General features: G+C 47.5%; 1 protein-coding gene across 1 annotated transcript in view; it reads right to left on the reverse strand.

Annotated features, from left to right (window-relative positions):
• Nucleotides 1-531: 531 nt before the first annotated feature.
• LOC106821298 (PR domain zinc finger protein 12-like) overlaps nt 532-21831 on the reverse strand; it is a 23317-nt gene continuing 2017 nt past the window's right edge. The window contains exons 3-7 of the mRNA XM_014826054.1: nt 13630-13712; nt 10876-11110; nt 9077-9186; nt 1510-1676; nt 532-908 (exon numbers count right to left, since the gene is read on the reverse strand). Of these exons, the coding sequence (XP_014681540.1) occupies nt 770-908; nt 1510-1676; nt 9077-9186; nt 10876-11110; nt 13630-13712 (734 nt within the window). The 3' untranslated portion in view covers nt 532-769. The remainder of the gene's footprint in view (nt 909-1509; nt 1677-9076; nt 9187-10875; nt 11111-13629; nt 13713-21831) is intronic.

Below are 21831 nucleotides of genomic sequence, written 5' to 3' on the forward strand. Positions count from 1 at the left end.
TTATATCATATGGTAACAAATTGGTTCTTTTACCTGAACTAAACATACATGTGCAAAATATCACAATATTTTTATCACATGGTAACGTCTAATAAGTATACTAAAAACAATATTAACCAAGACTAACGTGAAATATAACATACATGTTTAACGTAGACAAAAATGAACATGGACTTAAATTACATTACATAATATTCGTGCGCCGTGTTAATGGCCCCAAACAAACCTTTTAATTACATTAACCACTACTTTTAATACTTAAATAATCACCTATTAACAGTCATTGTATGTGTTGGGTGATTACACGCGCGCGCGTGTGTGTATCTGGGTGGAATCTGTGTTTTTATGTACGCATATAGATACGCATGCATATACTCATATATATATATGTTTCACTATAGTGCGGCACCCAACATTGCCAGAGTTCTCATTTCTCGCCTCAATCGAGCTTACATATTCGCTAATTATCGTTTAGCACTGACACACGAGTAACGTTAAACAGGAACTTCGCCACATTGCTCTATTTTAAGCCGTTATTGTCAGAGGTCATAGTGATGACGCGCAGTGACGAGCACGTCACGTGGCATAGTCTTTACCGCTCCTCTGACCTTGAACCCAATTGAATGGCTGTCATGCTATATTTTTCTCAGCAGTGGGTGTCTCTGATGTCTTCCGTCCTTTGCTGCTATCATTGCCTCCTGACGTTAGCTTCCTTATGATGACATCCACGCGGTGGCCTTCCAACAATGCCTTCCTTCAAATACATCCCTTACGATTGCTTCTTCGTCGCTGCGGCTGGAGTCTTGGTCTCTGTTCCGTCGCTAGGCTTCGCGGGGCACTCTCCTGGTACCTTCTGGTGGCGGCTGAGTTGCGCCGACTGTGAAAACATCGCATTGCACTGCTCGCATCTGTAAAACGCAGTAAACACATCGTAGGGCCGTGGTGCGTCGAGGGTAATAGCCCGAGAGTACGCGTGCGTACATACCGACGTTACGTGATTGCATCGCGAGGCATCTCAACGATCTCGCGTGTCCTCGTGTGTGTGGGTGTGTGTGTGTGTGTGTGTGTGTGTGTGTGTGTGTGTGTGTGTGTGTGTGTGTGTGTGTGTGTGTGTGTGTGTGTGTGTGTGTGTGTGGTGTCGTATCGTGTGTGCGTGTCGTGTGTTTGGGTGTGTATGTTGTGTGCGTGTGTGTGTGTGTGTGTGGGTGTGTGTGTGTGTGTGTGTGTGTACGTGCGCTCGTGCGTGCATGCGTGCTAGCGTGCATTCACACCCGCGTGCATGACTGCGTACGTTTACGTTAGCGTGTGCGTGTGTGGATGCCTCATCCGCCCATGATCGGAACGTGCTACAATGCTGGAGGTGGTGTTGCCCGTTGTGACCCATGACGCGCTGAGGCCACGCACACCCTTCAACTATTCTTCTATTAGTACAATGGGACGGCGTTGATTAACCGCGGCATTGGGCGAGCCTTGTCGGCCCCTAAAGGCGTCCCGCACTCATATACGTACTTAAAGGGTCGCTCGCCCGTGTGCGTGCGCATGTGATTCTTCAGCGTCGTCGTGCCGGCGAATGCGCGTCCGCAAAACCCGCAGCGGAACGGCCGCTCGCTCGTGTGCGTGACGACGTGATTCCGGAGTTCTGAGGCGTGCACGTAGGCCGCCGTGCAGTGTCCGCACTGTGGTGGCCGGAGGAAAAGAAAACACGCACGAAATTAATTGTAACGTATATTTCCCGAATGGCGTTAGTGAAGTGGTGAGTGACGATCCGTGCTATCCTGTAGTACGCAGAGGTTACCTGGTAATTAATAATGATTCCCGATCACTAAAAGGCGACATGATTGGTGAATCAACATTTAACGTTAATATACTGAGAATTGGCATTTTGAAATAACGCAATACGATTCCCGACTCCCTAACAAAAAATCTATATTAATGTGTTAAAGACTGCGCGCGAGCATTTTAGGAGGGATGATGAAATTGTGCTAACAGCTTAATATTTGGCCCCGTTCGGGAGTAAGGAGGCCATGCTATGACAATCTGACTAAACCCAATTAATGAGTTAGTTATTGAAAAGACATTAAACAAGAATTCATTTGTTTAATGTATATCAACAATTAGACACATTAAGAAAATTTCAATACTAATTATAGCATTCTCTTCGTGGATATCAGGTCAGCGACGAACATAATATCATGAGACATCCATCACATCATAACTGGATATTGAACAGTCAACCTCCGTCGACTAATTATAACCTATCACCTTTTTGTAAAAACAACTCGACTTTTTGACAGAATAAAGCTGTTTATAAATATGTAATAAAAGATCGGGTGTGACGAAGCCGAAGTTGAGATTTAGGTAAAAGCAACACTGATAAATAATTGCTCTGAATACTTTTCATGTGTTGAAGCTCATGGTCTCTGTCAACCCGTCAGCTGAACAGCGCCTACACCAAGATATTAAAACTGCACGCATCGTTGTATGGATGAACATGCCAATATACGGGACCACATCTCTACCTGTCCTCGCCATGCCATGTAGTCCCAAATTCCCATGCCCCATAATGCATTATGAATTAGTGAACATGTTGCGTGTAGAGATTGACAGCTCGTTGATGACGCGCGGTAATAGAAGCTACCGATTGAAATCGCGCAGGCCCTGCACCACGCGTACACTGCCGCTACTGTTGATACTGCTGTCGCTGTGTAAGCTTCAGCGATCCACACCGACGTCAGCGCTGAACGCGTCCGAAAAAACTACGACACTGAAAACATCTCCGCGTCAAAGTCGCGTCGAATGATGCGCGCGTGAAAAACCAGAAACGATGGTTCTTTAGGCGCGCAGACGCCGTGTCATCGGCAATATCAAAAACGCCATTGAAAACTTTCCAAACTCTCTAGTACGGCACTTAGTCGAGAAAATACGAGAGCGGGACAATAAAATGGCCGCGAGCGATTTATCGCGTGAGCGCCGGCTCGCCTCCGGCTTGTCAACAGCGATCCCGTAGACCCGTAATCACGACACGATGCCGCTCTGCTAGCGCTCTAATGCATGCCGCTGTGCCCGCTCGGAGAGCAGTCACGGAGACCTTGTTTAAAGCTGTTTGATCACGTAAAGTAGACGACGACCCGACGACCCGTCGTAAAGGAGCTGTCGTCACGCACACGACGTGTCCGCCTCTATACGCGCCGCGCCGTGCGAATTCCGTCGCGTGACATGCCATGTAGACGTCGACGAAAATAGTTAGGTTGTTCATTTCTTCTTGGTGAATATTTCCTCACTTGAAATTCGTTCTTAAACACGCGCTTTTCGAACCTGCCGCGTGACATGCCGACTGGTGCTGAGACGTTTTTTGCTCGCGCGGAGTAACTGTCAGAACGACAACGCGCCAGTCTTTATATTATAGCGAACACACGTGAGGCGACGCCGCCTGATCGCCAGTGGAGCGCAAGCCGCATACTGAGGAGGAAAATAAACATTTCATTGGCTTCTATTGCGCCTCGGGGGCTCGAAGAGAACATCATCCCTCGATCGGAGGACGTCGATGTAGGCTGGTGGTTTCTGCCGCTGTCGTGATCGCGCTTCTTTAATCGCACACTCGGCGTCGGTCACGCGTCCCTGCTTCGCCCCCCCCCGCCGCCTTTCTCTCAAAAGGAAAACGCGCCTACTCCCAGCGGCTACCGGGAAAAATCTGTAAACCACCGTATGGCCTTTCAGCACGTGGGTCTGTTTACCACGATGATCAACCCTAGGGTGCGAGCCGACGAGAGCCCAACAATAAACCGATCTTAATAGCCGTGCATTTGCTCATATACGTGTCTTTGAGTGTCCAGACTAAAACCTGCAATAACTCTTGCAATATGCCCCCGGGGGCGCGTGTGCTATTTTACGGATGTCGGAGAAGAACAAAGGCCATATTACGGGGGAAAAAACTTGCAATGACCATACTAAATCTGCACGCTCACGAATTTTTCGTGGTTTGCAGGCTTTCGCGCCCGTGTTTTTTTATTGATTCTTGCTAGTCCTCCCCTTGTTATAAGATATAAAACATAACCCCTTTGTGCGGCGTATAGAAGTGAATCGAAAGCCTGCGAGTTTCCTTCGTCGGGCAACTGTTCTTCATAAAACGATCCTCGGCGGAGGTAAAAGAGCATGAAAGAAACCGAGAAACGATTTTATGTTTGCATCAACATGTTCCCTGCTCGGCGCGCACGCAACTAAAGCGACGTCGAGGTTGCGGTTTGGGATCAGAAGTGCGTAAAAACAGTTTTATGTCCGCGCGCGTAAAAGGCGAGAGTTTGAGAAAAACTTGCGGATTGCAAATAGAGGTGGTAAAGGTAGCTTGCGCTACGCTTCGATGGTCTTATGCCTTCTTATTAAGACATGTCCACGACGTTCTCTGGTGTGTACAAACACGCGTGCGCGCACACGCACACGCGCACACTCGCCCAAGGCGACGTTTATGGACATATGGTTAGGGTAAACATATTTTCAGGACAAAACGACTCACTAATTTTAATCATACATACATTATTTTGCTCCATACGCTCAGAAATTTGCATCTGCGTTCGTTGCATTGCCGGATTAAGTAAGAGGAATTATCATCTAGCCTGAAGATTAACTGAGACGTTTTTCAAATAAAATTTCAGCAAGAAAAGTTGAAAATGCAGCTACGTTTGCACAAGCAGAACGTTATCGATTATGGGTACATTTGCCATGCATTATGAAGACGTATTTACATTATAGACATTGTAAAAATCGTAACATTATCAGCTCTGTTTTCAAGATTTGGCTGAATGTAGAGAATAGGATTTGTAAAGGTTTGTTTTAATAAACACGATTATCTTACGTTCAACGTTATGATCTGATGATAGTATTGCGACTGACCTACTTTTATGCAATCACTAGGCGAGAGATCGCTCACATCCGCGTCTACAGCAAATATCAACACTATCGCTCGATAGCAATACCTAGGCGTGAAACTTTCTGATGACAGGAAAACTACGCGATGGCTCTCCGGTTGTACACAGCATGATCTAAAACCAAGTCCATTTTACGCGCTTCATATTTTTTACGAACATCGCCGACAAAAAGGAATTTCTCCACCCGGCACAGTGAGTGGTATGCGAGCGAACGTGAAATGCTAACAGTCAAGCGCAACCGCGATGCTGGGATGCCTGGTTGAAAAAAACACACACCCAGGGTTCATCCGTCCTATAATGCTGCATGAGGAATTGGGGCTGTCGGTGATCGATCGTCCTGAATGTTCATCGCGCTATCAAGAGGAATCGTAGCAGGCAAGGCTGCTGAGCTAAGAATTGACGAACGACCAGAGAGAAATACTCCGAAGACGCTCCCCCACCTCTGAGGCCCAACCTTCCGCTAACCCTTAAACGAAATGCTTGCTATTAGTCGTTTTTACACTGCGTGGGCGAGAGGCTTCGTCAGCGAATCGCTGTGTTACGGCATAAACAGTTCATAGTAGATAAACTACAACCTTGTTGCCCGCCATTATTAATAATTAGGTTCCATTATTATTTATATATTATTTATAGCAGTGTAGAACGAGTTCTTTGTAAAATTCGGCTGCATTTTTCTAGCGCGTATCCGGGGGTTACAATTACGCAAGTATTAGGTTTCCATCTAGCCTACGCAAGATTAAAGAACGCCTGGTGAGCGCACTGCTTGCTGCTTCTCACCGATATCGGTTAGCTGACAGAAAACTGCGAAAGAATAAAGGAAAATAGAAAGAGTCAACAAAATAAATCTACTCAACGTTGCAAAAAGCGTAGCACAAGAAGAGTAGCAAGTCTCTAAAATTAACTAAAAGTTACAGGACGCGCGGAAATGATAGGAAACAGCCGAAACCTACTAGACACAATAAGACAGTATAACAAGAATCAACGAAAAGTTAAGTTTAGAATACCACGGAAAGCTAACAAGAAAAACCACAATGCTTCAATGTAACGCAAAGCTGCAAAAACAAAGGTAAACCACGGGAATAAACGCAAATCTCCAGTGTGTACGCATGAAATAGTGTAAGGCTATAAAATTACAGGGCTCAACAAAGATTTAGAAAAAGGCTATGAAAACAACGAGAGGATGCAGAGAAGCAGCAGCAACACTGCGAGAAACGGCGAACCGCTCAGCAGTGAACAGAGTAAGCTATACTATACGAGGCGTGTGCACTGGCATGCGCACAGAACATGCAGGATTTCTATGCTGTTAGCCCGATGTTTTTATCTCGGCAAAATAATATGCAAGACATTGCGCTCTGCATTTGAGTCTTTCAGTAAATCGCTCAGCAAAAAAATATATAAGGAAACACGAAAAATCAAACAGCTAAGCAAAAGACAACGATTAGCGATTAGTGAGTGCGTAGGTCTCGAGTGTATAGCAATTACACCCAATGTTAGCTATATACGCAACTATATAGTAATCGCCAGGGATAAGCACCAAAATGTGTTGATGCTGAGAGTGGTCCGGCGTACCCTACGTTTATGACCGAAACCCAAGTGATCATCCTTAATAGGCTATAAGAGAACGAGCGCAGGAAAAGTAGAAAGGGGCGTCATTCACAGTGTAGGCGCATGTAGTAAATGAGACATCTGGTGTCTGAGTGGCCCTTATATGCTCATTCATTTCTTATATGTTCTGATTCATCGACGATCAGCTGCGATGACGTAATGCATAACAAATGAACGTCGCTGTTCTCCTCAATATTAATGTTCAACTGATTAGAGGAACGACAGAAAAAAATGTCTCTCTAGCGTTCCGCGAGACAACTGTATCTAGACACTAAACTCACATTTATGATAATAGCTGCCGAAACCATTTAGCGAGTGTAGCCACATTTTTAACAGCCGGTGGAGATATTCAAAGGAACCGACAACCTACGATACCGGGGAGCGTGTAACACACATACATACATACACGCACGCACGCACGCACGCACGCACACACGCACGCACGTACACACGTGTTGTATGCTTACACCGCTCCCCATGCAAGTTGTTGCACGAGGTAGAGCACTGCAGCTACGGGGCGCCATGAAGGACAGGGCTCAATTCTGTCGAACCGGTTCCACAAAACTCAATTTTGTAAACACAAAACTCAATTCTGTCGAACCGGTTCCACAAAACTCAATTTTGTAAACACAAAACTCAATTCTGTCAATCCTGTCCCACAAAACTCAATTTTGTGAACACAAAACTCAATTCTGTCAATCCTGTCCCACAAAACTCAATTTTGTAAACACAAAACTCAATTCTGTCGAACCGGTTCCACAAAACTCGATTTTGTTGCCCAAATATGGCACACGCATGTAAGAAGGGCTACCATTGGTCAGAAGAAACAAGATGGCGACCATGACACATTTCTCCAGCCCAGTTTCTGACCAATGGTAGCCCTTCTTACATGCGTGTGCCATATTTGGGCAACAAAATCGAGTTTTGTGGAACCGGTTCGACAGAATTGAGTTTTGTGTTTACAAAATTGAGTTTTGTGGAACCGGTTCGACAGAATTGAGTTTTGTGTTCACAAAATTGAGTTTTGTAGAACAGGATTGACAGAATTGAGTTTTGTGTTCACAAAACTCATTTTTGTCAAGTTTATAGGTACAAAAATGCCTGTCCTGCATGGCGCCCCGTAGCAGCAGCAGTAGTTGTAAGTTCACTATCACGCATACGAGATGCATGCGAATATTGTTGCGCGCGCACATGTAGCATGTTCAACTCCGTCAGCGCATGTTGGACTTAAACGAAGTTGTTCGACGCAAATACTGCAACGACCATATAGTAGCCGCCAACGGAGTCGATCGTCTCGTACACGCGTACTAGTAACCTTTCCACTCGCTGTCCCTAACGCTCGGGGATCGCACGTGGACGCGTAATAAATAGAGAGGCGGAATGCTCGCGGGCCGGCCTGTCGCTGCCATCGTGCGCATTCCGACCGAAACACGAGAGGCTTGTTAGTTCCAAAAAATAGCAGAGCCGTCACTTATCGGGATTTTGTCAATGATACGCGCGGAAAAAATGCGCGCGCCCGGACGCTTGCCAACTCGTACGCACGCGTGTCAACGCGCATGCGCTGTGCGCCAACTCGGAGGCGAGATTGCCAGCTCGGTGGAAGGGGTAGCCAGCGCTGCTAGAATAACCCGTGCGCCATCGTTTCAGCATACGGAGTTCGGAGTCAAGGTCGCACTCAAGGAGATACAGATTAGATACTAGTGTTTACGTCGACTGGAGTCTCGTAATTAAGACGCATAGGCACAGCTTCGGTGCACGTGCTGAACGTTCGGGCCTCCGTATACCATACTGCGGTCACACAGGCTGTCTGTCCGACTCTGCTATGCATATACGCGGATGGCCTATTTATGGCTATATGCGAGCCGCCGATAAAATATATGCGGGTGCCGGGCAAACATATTTAGCTGAAGAGCCAAACATACGTGGGTGAAGAAACCAAACATACGTGGGCGGGAAGAGCCGAGTTGTGAAGATAGCGTTCGTTTTTTGTTTGTGCGTTTATTTATTTTGGGTTTTTTCCCTTCTTTGCTCACCGCTAATGAACTCCGAGTACGCAAATGAATGGTCACGAATCGTGTTTTTTGTGGACGCGATGACGACTAGATGCTTGCTGTGACCTTGACGCTGACATGCGTCGTTACGGAGCTGCGTGTAACCAGATCCGGGCCGGTGCGGCTTACCCGCACGTTCTTATCCGAGATTACTAGATGTTCTCCCGACACGATAAACCAACTACTCAAACGTAGAGGCGGGAACGGCTAGTCGAAGATTGTGAGTTGCGAATATCAGTACAGATGTGAATGTGAATGTAAATATAAATTTAATTATGAATGTAAATGGAAATGGAAATGGAAATGGAAATGGAAATATTAATGTAAATGTAAATGTAAATGTAAATGCTAAAGTCAATGTCAATGTCAGTCAATGTCAACGTAGATGTAAATGTAAAAGTATATATAAATGTTAACGCAAATGTAAATAGTACGTGTAAATTATATCGCTACAATAATATTCGCATGGGAGGCACGTGTGAAAAATAAAGTGTATACCTGATATGGCCGATCTGGGTTCTGAGCGCAGACGTGCATCTGCAACAGGATGCGTTGGGTAAACGTCTTGAAACACTGTCCGCATTTCCAGAGGTGCCAGTCGTTGGAGTGCCCTCCTCCTCCTGCTCCGCCACCTCCCCCACCTCCGCCGCCTCCTCCTCCTCCTCCTCCTCCTCCGCCTCTATCCTCGCATGACTTTATTTTGGGCGAGATGCCGTTAGAACAAGCGACGATGCTCTCTGGGCTTCCCTGCGTAGTAGCACTGCGGTACGGTAGATGGCGCGCGCTCGGCTTCGGGGTCAAGGCCTTCGGAGAGAGGTCATCACTCGGCGGCGTGTCCAAGATGGCGGACATGTTGTAAAGAGGGCAGCCGTTGTCGCCGGGCTCCTGGTCGGAGCGAGTGGACACTGGCGTCGACCCAGCATTAGTCATCGACTCTGCAACAAAACACGGGCCGCATGTGACTGTTACAGCAGCTCCCACCTAGTCTTCGTCTCTTAGGTCGTAGTCTCGTGGAAGAGTTAATGTTTCGGTGAGGGCGAAAAGCGTTTTTTCGTACATATTAAAAAAAACCCTAAATGACCGAATGTATATGTTTCGGTGTCTGCCTGGCGGTCGTAATCTCTTGATATGAATGACCTTACTAATGGCGCCAATAGCATTATTTACAGGATAAGATCAGAGAGTCGCCTCTTTGAGCAATATTCACGTCGTTTGGGCATTTATTGCAGCGGTACCTCCGTCCTGAGACAGAGAAAAGAATTGCGCGGGCATGCACACATACACACACGTACACACGTACGCGGTCTACCGCACGCATGTACCCCGGCATGCACGCATTCACGCCGCACGCACGCACGCACACACGTGAACGCACGCATACACGCGCGGTGAACCGCACACGCGCACAAACGAGCCACTCGCGACACAAGCGACGGCGCGAATCCGAGCAATCTTCTCCAAATTGCATCAGCGATCGGCTAAAGGCTTGCGGCCCCGCGCAGAAAATGTCCCACTAATGACGTCACACGCGGATCGACCCAGATTAGATCGGATGGATAAAATAAAGGCGTACATACAAGCGGCGTTATTTAACGACCTGTGAAACGACGAGCGCGCCCAACAGACGTCGGCAAATTCAGCATCGGTTATTCTCAACACGATGACGTCGAACGTAACTGAGCGGACGAAGCGGCGACTCTGAATGCCTGTGCGACTGCGGGTGGGTGGCGGGCGCATAGGATACACGTAGACACCACTCCATTAGATGAGTACTACGTTCAGACGCCGGTTACTCCGACAAACATATTTTAGGAGGGAAAAAGCTAGACGAGTTAATTAATTATTTGCGGCGTGTTGTTTTAGATGACATTTGTCAGCCATTTCTACTTTTTTTTATAGACGAATTGGAGAGCCTGGTGCATTTCAGAACCCACTTCTATGATGCTATTAGTGTGCGAGGGAATGCAAATACCGGAGCTCTTATGATTCTGTACGTCTCCCCACACCGCCTTCCCTGTGACCCAACGACGAGGGCAGGCGTAATGGAAGATTCAATGTATGAGATATGTTGTCACGAGAGTCGTGTATTTATGAATCTAACAATTGCAAAACACGTACATTATCTATGAAATCATAGTGAAATCGGATTCGCAGAATGTTTTTCTACGCGTACAAAAATCCAGAGTGGTAACTACTTATATGGCCGGCCTTCATCGGGACATTTTCATGGTTCCGGACCTTAAGCGGGGACTACTGCATATGCTAGTGTAAGCAGGAGCGCATAAACAACGACCAACCTTCGATCGAGAGTTGCTTAAGGGTGAGCGGGATGCCCATGAAGTGCGCGTAGGAGTCACCGTAGTAGGCGAGCAGTTCCTCGCCGGGCGCGATGCTGCGGGTGACACGGTAGTAGACCATGCCGCCCTGTTGCACGGCGGCCATGTTCTGCTCCTGCCAGTAGCGGGCGCTCTGAACGTACCGCATCCAGGTGCTGCCCTCTATGAAATGCGTCACTTGTCCCTTCTCGTAGACCTGTAACCGAAATAATACGACAAAAAGTATGTAATAAATAATGATAAAATAAACAATATATATATATATATATAATATTTATAAAATAAATAATAGAAAAAATTAGTTAGAATTAATTAATTGTTCGCAGATTAACGTCGAATATCTTCATCCTCCTCACGGGAACGAGAAAGGTTGCCTTACCTACCTACCTATTCGGTCCAGGTGCACGATAGCGTGTAAGCATGATTGCGCGCACGTATACGTGCGTGCGTGCGTGGGTGAGTGTGAGTTTTGTAATAATATGTCCACCGTGTTCTAATAATGTGATTAGGAAATGAAAACAAGTAAACCTAACACGCGTTTCAAATATTTTCACCCATTCTAGGCTATATGCAGACCAGGCCATGCACACAAATAACGTACGCACATGAGCCTACGCGCTCAAACAATACACATCTAGAAAACACTTGGTTACGGTACAGTTTTTTTGCCTTAAATCAATTCAGTGTCCAGGGCACGTGCTGGAATTCATGTTTGCGCACAGTTCGGCACCCCAAGATAAACACTATTAATACAGACTTGTTATATATTTAACAAGATTTATCAATGTATTAAATATTTACTAACATGCTATAGAGACAATATTAATTATTCCCCAGAGTCTTCATTTTTCATGTGTCCGCGTCTATATTCTTAATTTAGCTAGCTCTACGAATGCTATCCGTTAATCAATCTAGAAGACTGCAGCGTTGGCAAGCGCAAGAATTTACATGTCACATTTGTTGTGGCGTCGAAACCGGAAAATTGGCCCGCTGAATCATAGCCATCAAGCTTCAGACGATCGAGTAATAGAGGCGCTGAGATTCGCGATGTCACGACGACGTAACGCATATTGAAGTCACGTGCAACCTTCGCGCGGTGTTTCGGCTTTGTGGTACAGGTCGGGTGCTATTCGGTTTATTTCGAATGACGCGGCGAATAAAGTTATCGCGGACGGAGCTATTTTTTAATCGAGAACTTCAGCGGTAACCAGCTTATTGTACAAGTGGCCGTGTCGAACGCGGGATACCCTTTATACGCGTATTCTATGCAAGTTATACTCTAACGTCAAGCTCTCTCGCGCAATTATAATCCTGACCCTTAAAGCTATTCTGCAGGCGAGAGAATAAACAATTACGTGCACATAGCCATTGAGTAATAAAGTTTTTGAAATAAAGTTTCAATACATGAACGTCACCTATAGGCTTGGATTACGAAATAATTTGGTTTTGCTATTAATTGAATTTATTTTTAAGGGTTATTTATAGTTAATTGGATTGTTTTTTGTGTGCAAACATTTCCCGAGTAAAAACGCATCGTGGTCACTCCAGCTGATTCGTATAATTTCACGAGCTAGAGCTGGTGAAGGAATGGCAGTATCGTACATGCACAAAATCATATCTCTATGGATTTCATTTAAAACGGCTTCAACTGCGAGATTTCAACAAGCCGGATGCACTAAAATCAAGTTAAATCCACGCGGTTAACGCGCGTCGAAACGAAATCGTTTGCACAATTACGCGTGAAACGATGCAGACTAGTTCTTTCTTTTTAACGGGATATACCCAGCGCGAGAAAAGTCGCTGATCACGTGGTCAATCACGCCTGCCCGATGCTTGCATAGAGTCGATTGGCAGAAGCGGGCAATTAAATGCGAGCCGTACATTGATCGAACAATTTAATTAGCATTATCTTTATTAATACTGGCTTATCGGAATATTTTAAAATACTTGTGGCCAAAATTAGCGAGAAGAATGACAAGATCGAGAACTAGCATCTATATGAATTGTCTCTCCCCTAGAATGGTTTGGTAAATGAGACACACGGGGATGAGACAAATAAACGGGTTTGCTTCTGACTACACATTAGTTGATGACCCGTAAGTTACGTAATCTATGGCGCAAGCATTCAAATTGTCACAACTGAATGTGTGAGCTGTTATTTGATATGCCACTAATTATGAATGTCCGGATGGGTCACTTTAATTACATACGCGCACATTCGCACTCACGCATACACACATATGCACGCGCGCATGCAGCCACTTACACATATTTACGCTATTGTACATGTATGTGTGTTTTGATGTACTACGATACTATTAACTGTGATAACAATATAATTTCTTCAATATCATTGTACTTTTTCGCCGAGGACTGATGCTATTCACAGATATATATTTTGCGAATGCATCTGTTTGCTTAGATGTATTCCAGAACCTTAAGGTAATTGTAGCGCTGGCATGTATTGCGTTCGTAGTATAATTGACGCGTCTCGTAGAGTTAAATCTTCTCTGCTGTAATTGGCTATACGGTCGTGCACGGCTAATCCGCACGTTTCGCTTAGCAATCGCAGCAACACCAGCATCGTCTACCGTTGCTGGTGTTCGCTCACGCGTTAGCCGCATCTGTGTCGGAATGCCACCGACTCGCCAGCTTCGCTGTCATTCGCGTCGCTTCCTAATCGCAGCAGCGGCAATGTGCTTCGAGTTTCCTTACCTCCCACAGCGCCGATGAGTCAACTTGCGGACCGAGGTCCTGCAGCGCCACGTAGCGGCCTTCGTACGGACCCATCCAAGTACCTGTACCGAAAAGAAACCCATCAATATTAAGTTGTTTATTGCTTCGTCGCTGCGTTTTGTAATAAACTAAACTACGCGTCGTCGTCATCATCATCATTTCATCACCGTCATCGTTATCGTCATCGTCACCGTCATCGTTATCGTCATCGTCACCGTCATCGTTATCGTCATCGTCGCCGTAGTCATCATGCGTGCGTCACTTGTCACGTTCTATATAACGCATGCAGCGTCTCTGTTCGTCGCTATATAAGCCTATCGGATGTCACTCGCTGTTGACGTGCATCCCGCGTTAGCAACTTTTCTCGGCGACATTGTCTGTTCGATCGAGAAATAAGCCGGTCGGCATTGTGTTCATTGTCTGCCTGCGTCGGTCATCATGTTTTTCTCGCTATAAGCGCCTAGTATCCGCCGTGCCTGATGACGCATGCTGCACGAGCCGAGATAAGCAGGAGAGAGAGAGACGAGTAAAGAGGGGGAGAAGACATCGGCAGTGAGAGCGAGAGCCGAGAAAGAAGAGAGAAGAAGAGAGAGAGAAGAGAGAGAGAGAGAAGAGAGAGAGACGAGAATGGGGGGGGAGAAAAGCGGCGTGCAACGCATGAGCTATATAGAGAGACGAAGAAGAACGAAGACGACGGAGCAGAAAAGAAATAATTCAAGAAGACACATAAGTCTACAATTCTGAAAGTGAAAAGCAAATAAAACGATAACGAGCAAGAAAGAGAGAGAGAGAAAGAGCGATAGAGAAGCGAAAAGAGAAAGAGAGAGAGATAGAAGAGAGAAAAAAAAGAAAGAGAAGAAGACTACGAAATACGAAAGAGAGATAGAGACGAGAAGAAAAGAGAGAGAGAGAGAAAGAGATAGAGCGAAGAGAGAGAAAGGGGGGAAGTGTAAGTCAACACGGGCTTCCCTGCACCTACCTCTTTTACTCACAGTCGACGAGAACATCCTTCCAAAAACAAAACGTACGATCGAACAGTAACACTTTCAACGGAATAATTGTATTTTTAGTAAAAACGAAATACATTCGTCTCTAGTGATACGTATTTTGAAAAGAATCCTAAGCGGCGAAGAAACGCCGCGAATTATATCGCGCATAACGCGGAAATGTGGAAAGCCACAATTAATAGATAAAAAAATTCGCGGCAAACATTGATGGATACTGCCATTATATACATAATAATAGCACTTGATCGATAGCCTCAAGACACCTAAGCATTAATACATATTTTAGCACAGCCCAATCAAGCGAAGTCAAATCGCAGCATTGATAGTCTTTATTAATTACGAAACCGAAACTATATATATTCTCGTATACTCCACACACATTACCGACATCCCCGGTAATCCAATCACTCTATTCATTGCCGCTCTCTATCTTCTCCTCTCTTTCCTCTCTCTCTCTCTTCTCTCTCTCTCTCTCTCTCTCCTCGTCTCTCTTCTCTCTCTCTCTACCCGCAGTCTCTCCTCTCCGGTGTTCACGGGGTATTCACTCTACGGCTGTCGCAACTGCAGCAGACTAAACAACATGCTACGCCAACCTGGATACAGCGTCCCAACGATGGATCTAGAGGTGATTGCAATATGCCCCGAAGCATACTATCATCAAGAACAACACGCCGTGATTGCCCCGTTCTTGAGCCATGATTTTTTTTTACAGAAAATTCCACCCGCAATGCACATATTTCTCAATTTAGCCACACTTACGGGTTGGATAACGTCCGTATCTCGCACACTGGAAACATTTACATCTAAATAAATACAGCGAAACCAAAAAATCGTTGTATTCACCAGAACAAAATCACCATGCCAAGGACAATCACCCACTACAGGCTTGTTATAGCGACTGGTTGATCGATGATCTCTATTAAATTTCCCATAGTAATTAGCAAAATACATATGACGATGAAGAAAAAACAAAATAATTTCCAATACAATAATAGAATCGCAACTCGCCTTCGACGGATTAAAATGATCTACGATTCTCAATAGCATAAACCTTCTGAAAAACGAAATATGATAACCGACCTGAAAAATATCGATCCTACAATTCTCTCAATACTCAACGCCGATTAAACTAGATATTCGTAACCCACGGGAAGATCGACGATTTTTCCAACGCCGAACGAATAAGCCGGACCCGATGCAATATCGATTACTTCGATCAGCGGGCCAGTGGGTGGCGAGGTTAGCGCTGCTTACGATGTATGATTAGCGCGCGAAACAGAACACCCGTAGATGGCCCCGGATCCGCTTACCAACAAGACACACCATCATCCGCTGCCTGTCTCCTTGAGCGCCTCCAGCGCCGTCTCGTTAGCTGTGCCTGAAATAAGGCCAAAAGCAACCGATACGGGGCGATGATGGTATAAGATACCTCCACAGTTACTCGCCCGCAGTTCAGCTGCATAGTCACGCCGTATGATGGGCTCCGAATTCTAGCGCCCGCTGGTTATACCCAATACTTACAAATAATAACGTAAAAAACATAAAATGAACGTATAAAAACGTATAAAATAAACGTACAAAGCGTGCCGTGTTTAACAATACTATTCGCGCCAACCGCAACAGCCTAGTATAACTCTGCTTTTCGAATATATCGGATCATGCAACAATCTCTAAATGAAGTTGGCTAATATATCCCGCGAGTCTTAAGCATAATACTCGCGTGCATTGCATAGATTGACAATAAAGCATCGCGTTAGAACTAGTTTACATGTCCACGCGATTCGCTCGCGCGCCACGAAATGAAGCCATTTCACTGTTTACCTAACCGCCAAGGCGGAGGTTTCGTAGCGAGTGCCGAGCATTGTCGATCAGACACCGCTCATATCATCATCATTTTGTAGTCGCCCGTTCGTATTTACCGAAAACGTTAGTTGACCCGTTCCGTGACCAATCTGCCGTCATCGATGACGTCTCAATCCATCCGCTAACGTCGAACGTGCGCGCGCGGTATTCTCCACGTATAGCATGTCGCTCTGCCCAGTGCTGCGTGCGCGTCGGTCGTGCGGTCGGCGTGAGTGCGTGCGTGAGTGCGTGCTCGGTGCAGCGTTCGTAAGTGCGGTCTCGTCGTCGCGGCGTTCTGTGCCTTCGTGCGTGGCGTCGTGCTGCGTGCTGCCCCGTCCGGTGCGGCGTGCAGTCTACGGTCTGTGCTCGTGCCGTGCGGTCCTGCATTCGTGCGGCGTAGCGTCGGTGCGGTCGTGCTGTGGGCTTCTGTCGGGCGTCGTGCGTGCTTCGTGCGGTCATGCCTGCTGTCGGCGGTCGTGCGTCGTGCGCTGCGTCGCGTGCTGCGTGCGGCGCGTTGCGGTCGTGCGTGATCGTGAATGAGTGCGGTGCGCGTGCGCTGTGCGTTCGGCGCTTGCTGCGTGCCCGTGCGCGTGCGTGATGGCGGTCGTGCGTGCGTGTCTGTGCGTCTTGCGTGGTTGCTGCGTCGTGCTGTGCGCGTGCGTTGTGCGTCGATGCTGCGGTCGTGCGTGCGGCCGTGCGTGCCGGTCGTGCTGCGTCTGCGTCGTGCGTGCGGTCGTGCGCGTGCCGTGCGGCGGCGTCGTGTGCGGTCGTGCGGCGTGCCGTCGTGGGTCGGCGTCTGCGTCTGCGGTCGTGCGTCGTGTCCGTCGTGCCGTCGTGCGGTTCGCGTAAGTTTCGTCGTCTTGCGGTCGTTGGGTCGTGCGTTCGTAACTGCGTGCTCCGCGCGCGCGCGCGTCGTGCACTGCTCACGTAAGCTGGACCAGCATCCATAATGCTAATGCTAGCCGCGTGTAATACTGCCATACGTCTGCAATCAATGCAGGCTTCATTGTACACATAGCGATCGCTTATCATTGCCTTGCTTTTTCTAACGCAGTGACTTGCTTGGCTCCTAACCTTTTAACTCCAATTATTCAAATGTCTGTTCTCTCCTTCTCCTTCATCTTCTCTCTCTCTACTCTCTGCTCCTCTCTCTCTCTGCTCTCGTCTCATCTCCTCTCTCCTCATCTCTCTCTCCTCTTCTTCACGCTGCTCCCGCTCTTTCTGCATTCCCCTTCTCTTCTCTCTCTCTCTCTCTCTCTTCACCCTCTCTCATTGTTGGAGTCTTTTGGACGAGTTAATAGATGCAACAGAGAGAGGGGGAGAAAGGATTACAAAGAAATGGGCGATCGCCCGTGAATGATAACAAGAGCGAATGAGAGCAAATGAGAGAGAGAGAGAGAGAGAGAGAGAGAGAGAGAGAGAGAGAGAGAGAGAGAGAGAGAGAGAGAGAGAGAGAGAGAGAGAGCGAGAGAGAGACCGAGAATGAGACGAGAGAAAAATACCAAGTTGAGCAGAATATAGAACAAGCCTAATTCAGGTATTATTTTCTTACGATAAAACGCGATCGACTAGCGTATTTATAACACAAAACCGCAGTAGGGAAGTAAGGCGGTTCCAATATCACAGCTCTGAGCAATAAATTATCCAGTTATTCAACGTACACACGTACGCACATGTCTACGACTCATCATAGAAATAGAAATCATGTTTAATTACGACTCCAGATCCAAATCTTTGCTGAGCATCCGATCCCTGGTGTCTATCACATATCGTATATATAAATATATATATATATATCATTGGCATGCATGAGGGCGTTAGCGGCATCTAATAAATGTACAAAGACAAGAATCTAATATTGTGGTTTGAAAACTCCGCAAAACGTGAGATACGGTGGCGGCGATGTACATACTACCGTTCAGGCACACGTGGGAGCACACAAACACGTGCACGCTACACCCCCCCCCGCCCCACACAGCACACACACACCCGCAGAACTTCAGATACACACACACCACCACACACACACACAACACACACAACACACCTACACACACACACACACACACATACACACACACACACACACACACCACACACACAACACACCACACACACACACACACACACAATACACGCACGCCGTACGGCACGCACGCACCACGCTGTGGACTCGTCCTTAAGTTGCTTATAAGTTTCTTAATAATACAGGATGCGCGTGCGTTGAGTGAAATAACGGCATTCCTGTCGCGAAAAATGACAGCGTAATAGCGCCCATAAGTTAAACAGTATCGAACGCAAATATTCACGGCATTAACGACGAAACAACGACAGATGTTTTCAAGCGCGACTCCCGCATCACACGCGATCTCGTTTGGCATCGTTTTTCATTCTCTCTCCCACATCCCACGCTCTTTCCTCCTCTCTCTGCTTCTGCCTGCATGCATCAATACTCCTCCACTTTTATTGTAATCTAATGTTTAACAAACATTTCAGCCTAAAACAGGAGCCCGGCGAAAAATGGCCCCGACGGAAGCGAGTAGTCAGTGCCTGCCCGTCGTCTGCCGTCTCTCATGGCTGGCTTGCGCTGTCCTGCCTGCCTGTCTTCCTGTCTCACTGCCTGCTTCCGCCCTCCCTCACTGCTGCCTGTCTGCTTGCCTATCTGCCTGCCTTCTGACTGTCTCCTTTCTGCTCGCCTCTGTCTGTTTGTATCCACGCCTGGCCTTGCCTTCTATCTGCCGTGCGCCTGCCTACCTCCGCTGGCTGCCTGCCTGTCTGCCGCCACCATCCTGCCTGACGCCGCTGTCTGCGCTGCCGATTGCTGCTCTTGCCTGCGTGACTGCCTCCTGCCTGCTACCCTCTGCCTGTCTGTATGCGCTAACCGCCTACTGCTGCCTGCCTGCCCTGCCTCCATGTCTCGATCCCATGCTCGTCTCTGTATGCCAGCTGCCTGGCTGTTTGCCGCATGTCGCTCCTGCTGGCTGTCCTGGCCCTTACTTCCTCCTGCTGTCCTACCCTCTCCTGCCTCCTTCCTTCATGTCTACTGTCGCTGCCTGCTGCCTTCTGCCCCTGCATTCTTCGCCCTGTCTACCTGCCTCCTGCCTCCTACCTCTTGCCTGCTGTCTGTCTGTTCTGCCTCCTACTGTGTCCTGTGTGGCTGTCTGTCTGTCTATCTGTCTGTCTGTCTGCCTGCCTGCCTTCCCGTCTGTCTGCCTGCCTGTCTGCCTGTTTGCCTGCCTGCCTGTCTGCCTGCCTGCCTGTCTGTCTGCCTGCCTGCTTGCCTGCCATGATTCGCTCATGCAGGCAGCGCGCGTCTCGTGCGGGTGTACATGTCCAGCTGCGTTGTATTGCCGATAGGTGCCTCGCCATGTCCGCCATGCAAAGGCTCTGCGTGCTTTTTACTTTGCGTTATTTCGAGAAAAATACTTTCCCGTCTTCGTTTTCACGCCGTCGACTATTTCTCGCGATCGTTTTCTGCCTATATTTAACCAGCCGGTGCTATATTTGCCGGTGGAATGCAGTTTTTCAACTACTCTGTGTTGTTTTTCGCATCACACTCTGATCGTTCTAAAGATATCCGATGGCGGCGCTACACACATTTCGCGGAGCGATTTTTCTGGCATGTTGTCAGCATGAGTGCATTTTTACTCGCGTTTGCAACCGTAATAAAATCCGGGAAGCCATCGCCGTGGCCATACCACGGCACGGCACGCACGACGACGCGTAGTGAAAAATGCCTCGGCTTACTATAATTTTATACGCCGTGCAAAAACCAATGAACTGCGTTTATATTTAGACGCTGAATGGTGACTATAAATTACTTTGATACGCTAGTTTTTACGCGGTGCGGTGCCCATTCAGAAACAGCTGTCGTCACCATGAGCAGTACGGGCACGCTGTTCAAGCTTGCGTGGTTTTACCTTACAACGTATAGTATAGTATTTTATAACATAAACTAATAAAATTGATCAAACAAATATGCTGAAAAGAACATAGGCTGTTATCGTTGTTGTTATTATTGCGTTTTGCGGTTAAATGTGCGTGAGAGAGAGAGAGTGTGTGTCGAAAGCGTGCATGAATACGAAATAATAGTTTCGCCCTGTTATTTATAGTGTTGAACAAATGTGGCGATCGTGCACCATACGGTGTCGCGTAACACAATTCTCTCATTGTACGAGAAAACGTCTGAAGCTAGACTACTGTGCCACAAATAGCGAACGAGATACAGTGTTCGCCTTCGTAGCAGTAAAGATACACCCTCTCCCCAAATTCGGTGTTGTATGAGTACATCCCTGTATTTGTCGCGTCGTACATCGCTGCTGGGCGACACCAACCAATACACCCGCGACACAACCGAATAGCACCAACACCCAACACACTACACACACACACATCACCACACACACAACACAGCACACACATACCACACACACAGCACACACACACACCACACACACACACACACAGCACAACACACATCAGCACAGCACACACACACATCACACACTCACACAACACAGCACACACACACACACACACACACCACACGACACACACAGTCACACACACACACACACACACCCACACACACACACACAACACACAATACACACACGCAGACAACACAGCACACACACACACACGACACACACACCACACACACACATACACACACACACCATACACCGCACCACGCGATACAGCTACGGCATCGCACGCAGCAGGCCGCACGCGCGCGCGACACAACACTACACAGCACACCACACACACACACACAGCGCGGCTCACATGCACCTCACAGACGCACGCAGACGCAGCCCACGCGCAACACACGCGCGCACACAGCGAGAACGATGTGTCGAGAATGGTGAAATGTTGTGGCAGGCTCCTCTCGCCGAACCATATTCTCCTCTGTCCCCCCCTTCTCTCGCGCAAGCGAAATCCTCTCCCGCTGGATAATAGCACCCGCGCATCCCATCCCAACACACCACCAGCTTCCAAGCGCGCGGAGCCGCCGCAATCAACTAAGTTCGTGACACCATAATCAGCGGAACCGGGCTGCGCGCAATCGCGTTCCATTACGCGCGTAAGTAGTAAAAATGCTCCCTACGTAACCGCATTCGCGAGTAGATAACAAGTTGCCCCCTTCGCCGAATTCGTGGCAGGGCGCCCGGAGATTAGACGCGGGAGCCCAGGGGGTCAGCCTAGCTGGAAAGGAAACCATTTTTCAATGCATATAAGCAATGATTCGTGTACATACCCGATGTAAGGAAATGTAAGTCTGGCAGGCATGCGCGTGTGGCGTGTGGTCAGTGGGTCATTTGAAAGGCAA

The sequence above is a fragment of the Priapulus caudatus genome, unplaced genomic scaffold, assembly GCF_000485595.1.
Source record: "Priapulus caudatus unplaced genomic scaffold, Priapulus_caudatus-5.0.1 Scaffold4, whole genome shotgun sequence".
Lineage (NCBI taxonomy): Eukaryota > Metazoa > Priapulida > Priapulimorpha > Priapulimorphida > Priapulidae > Priapulus > Priapulus caudatus.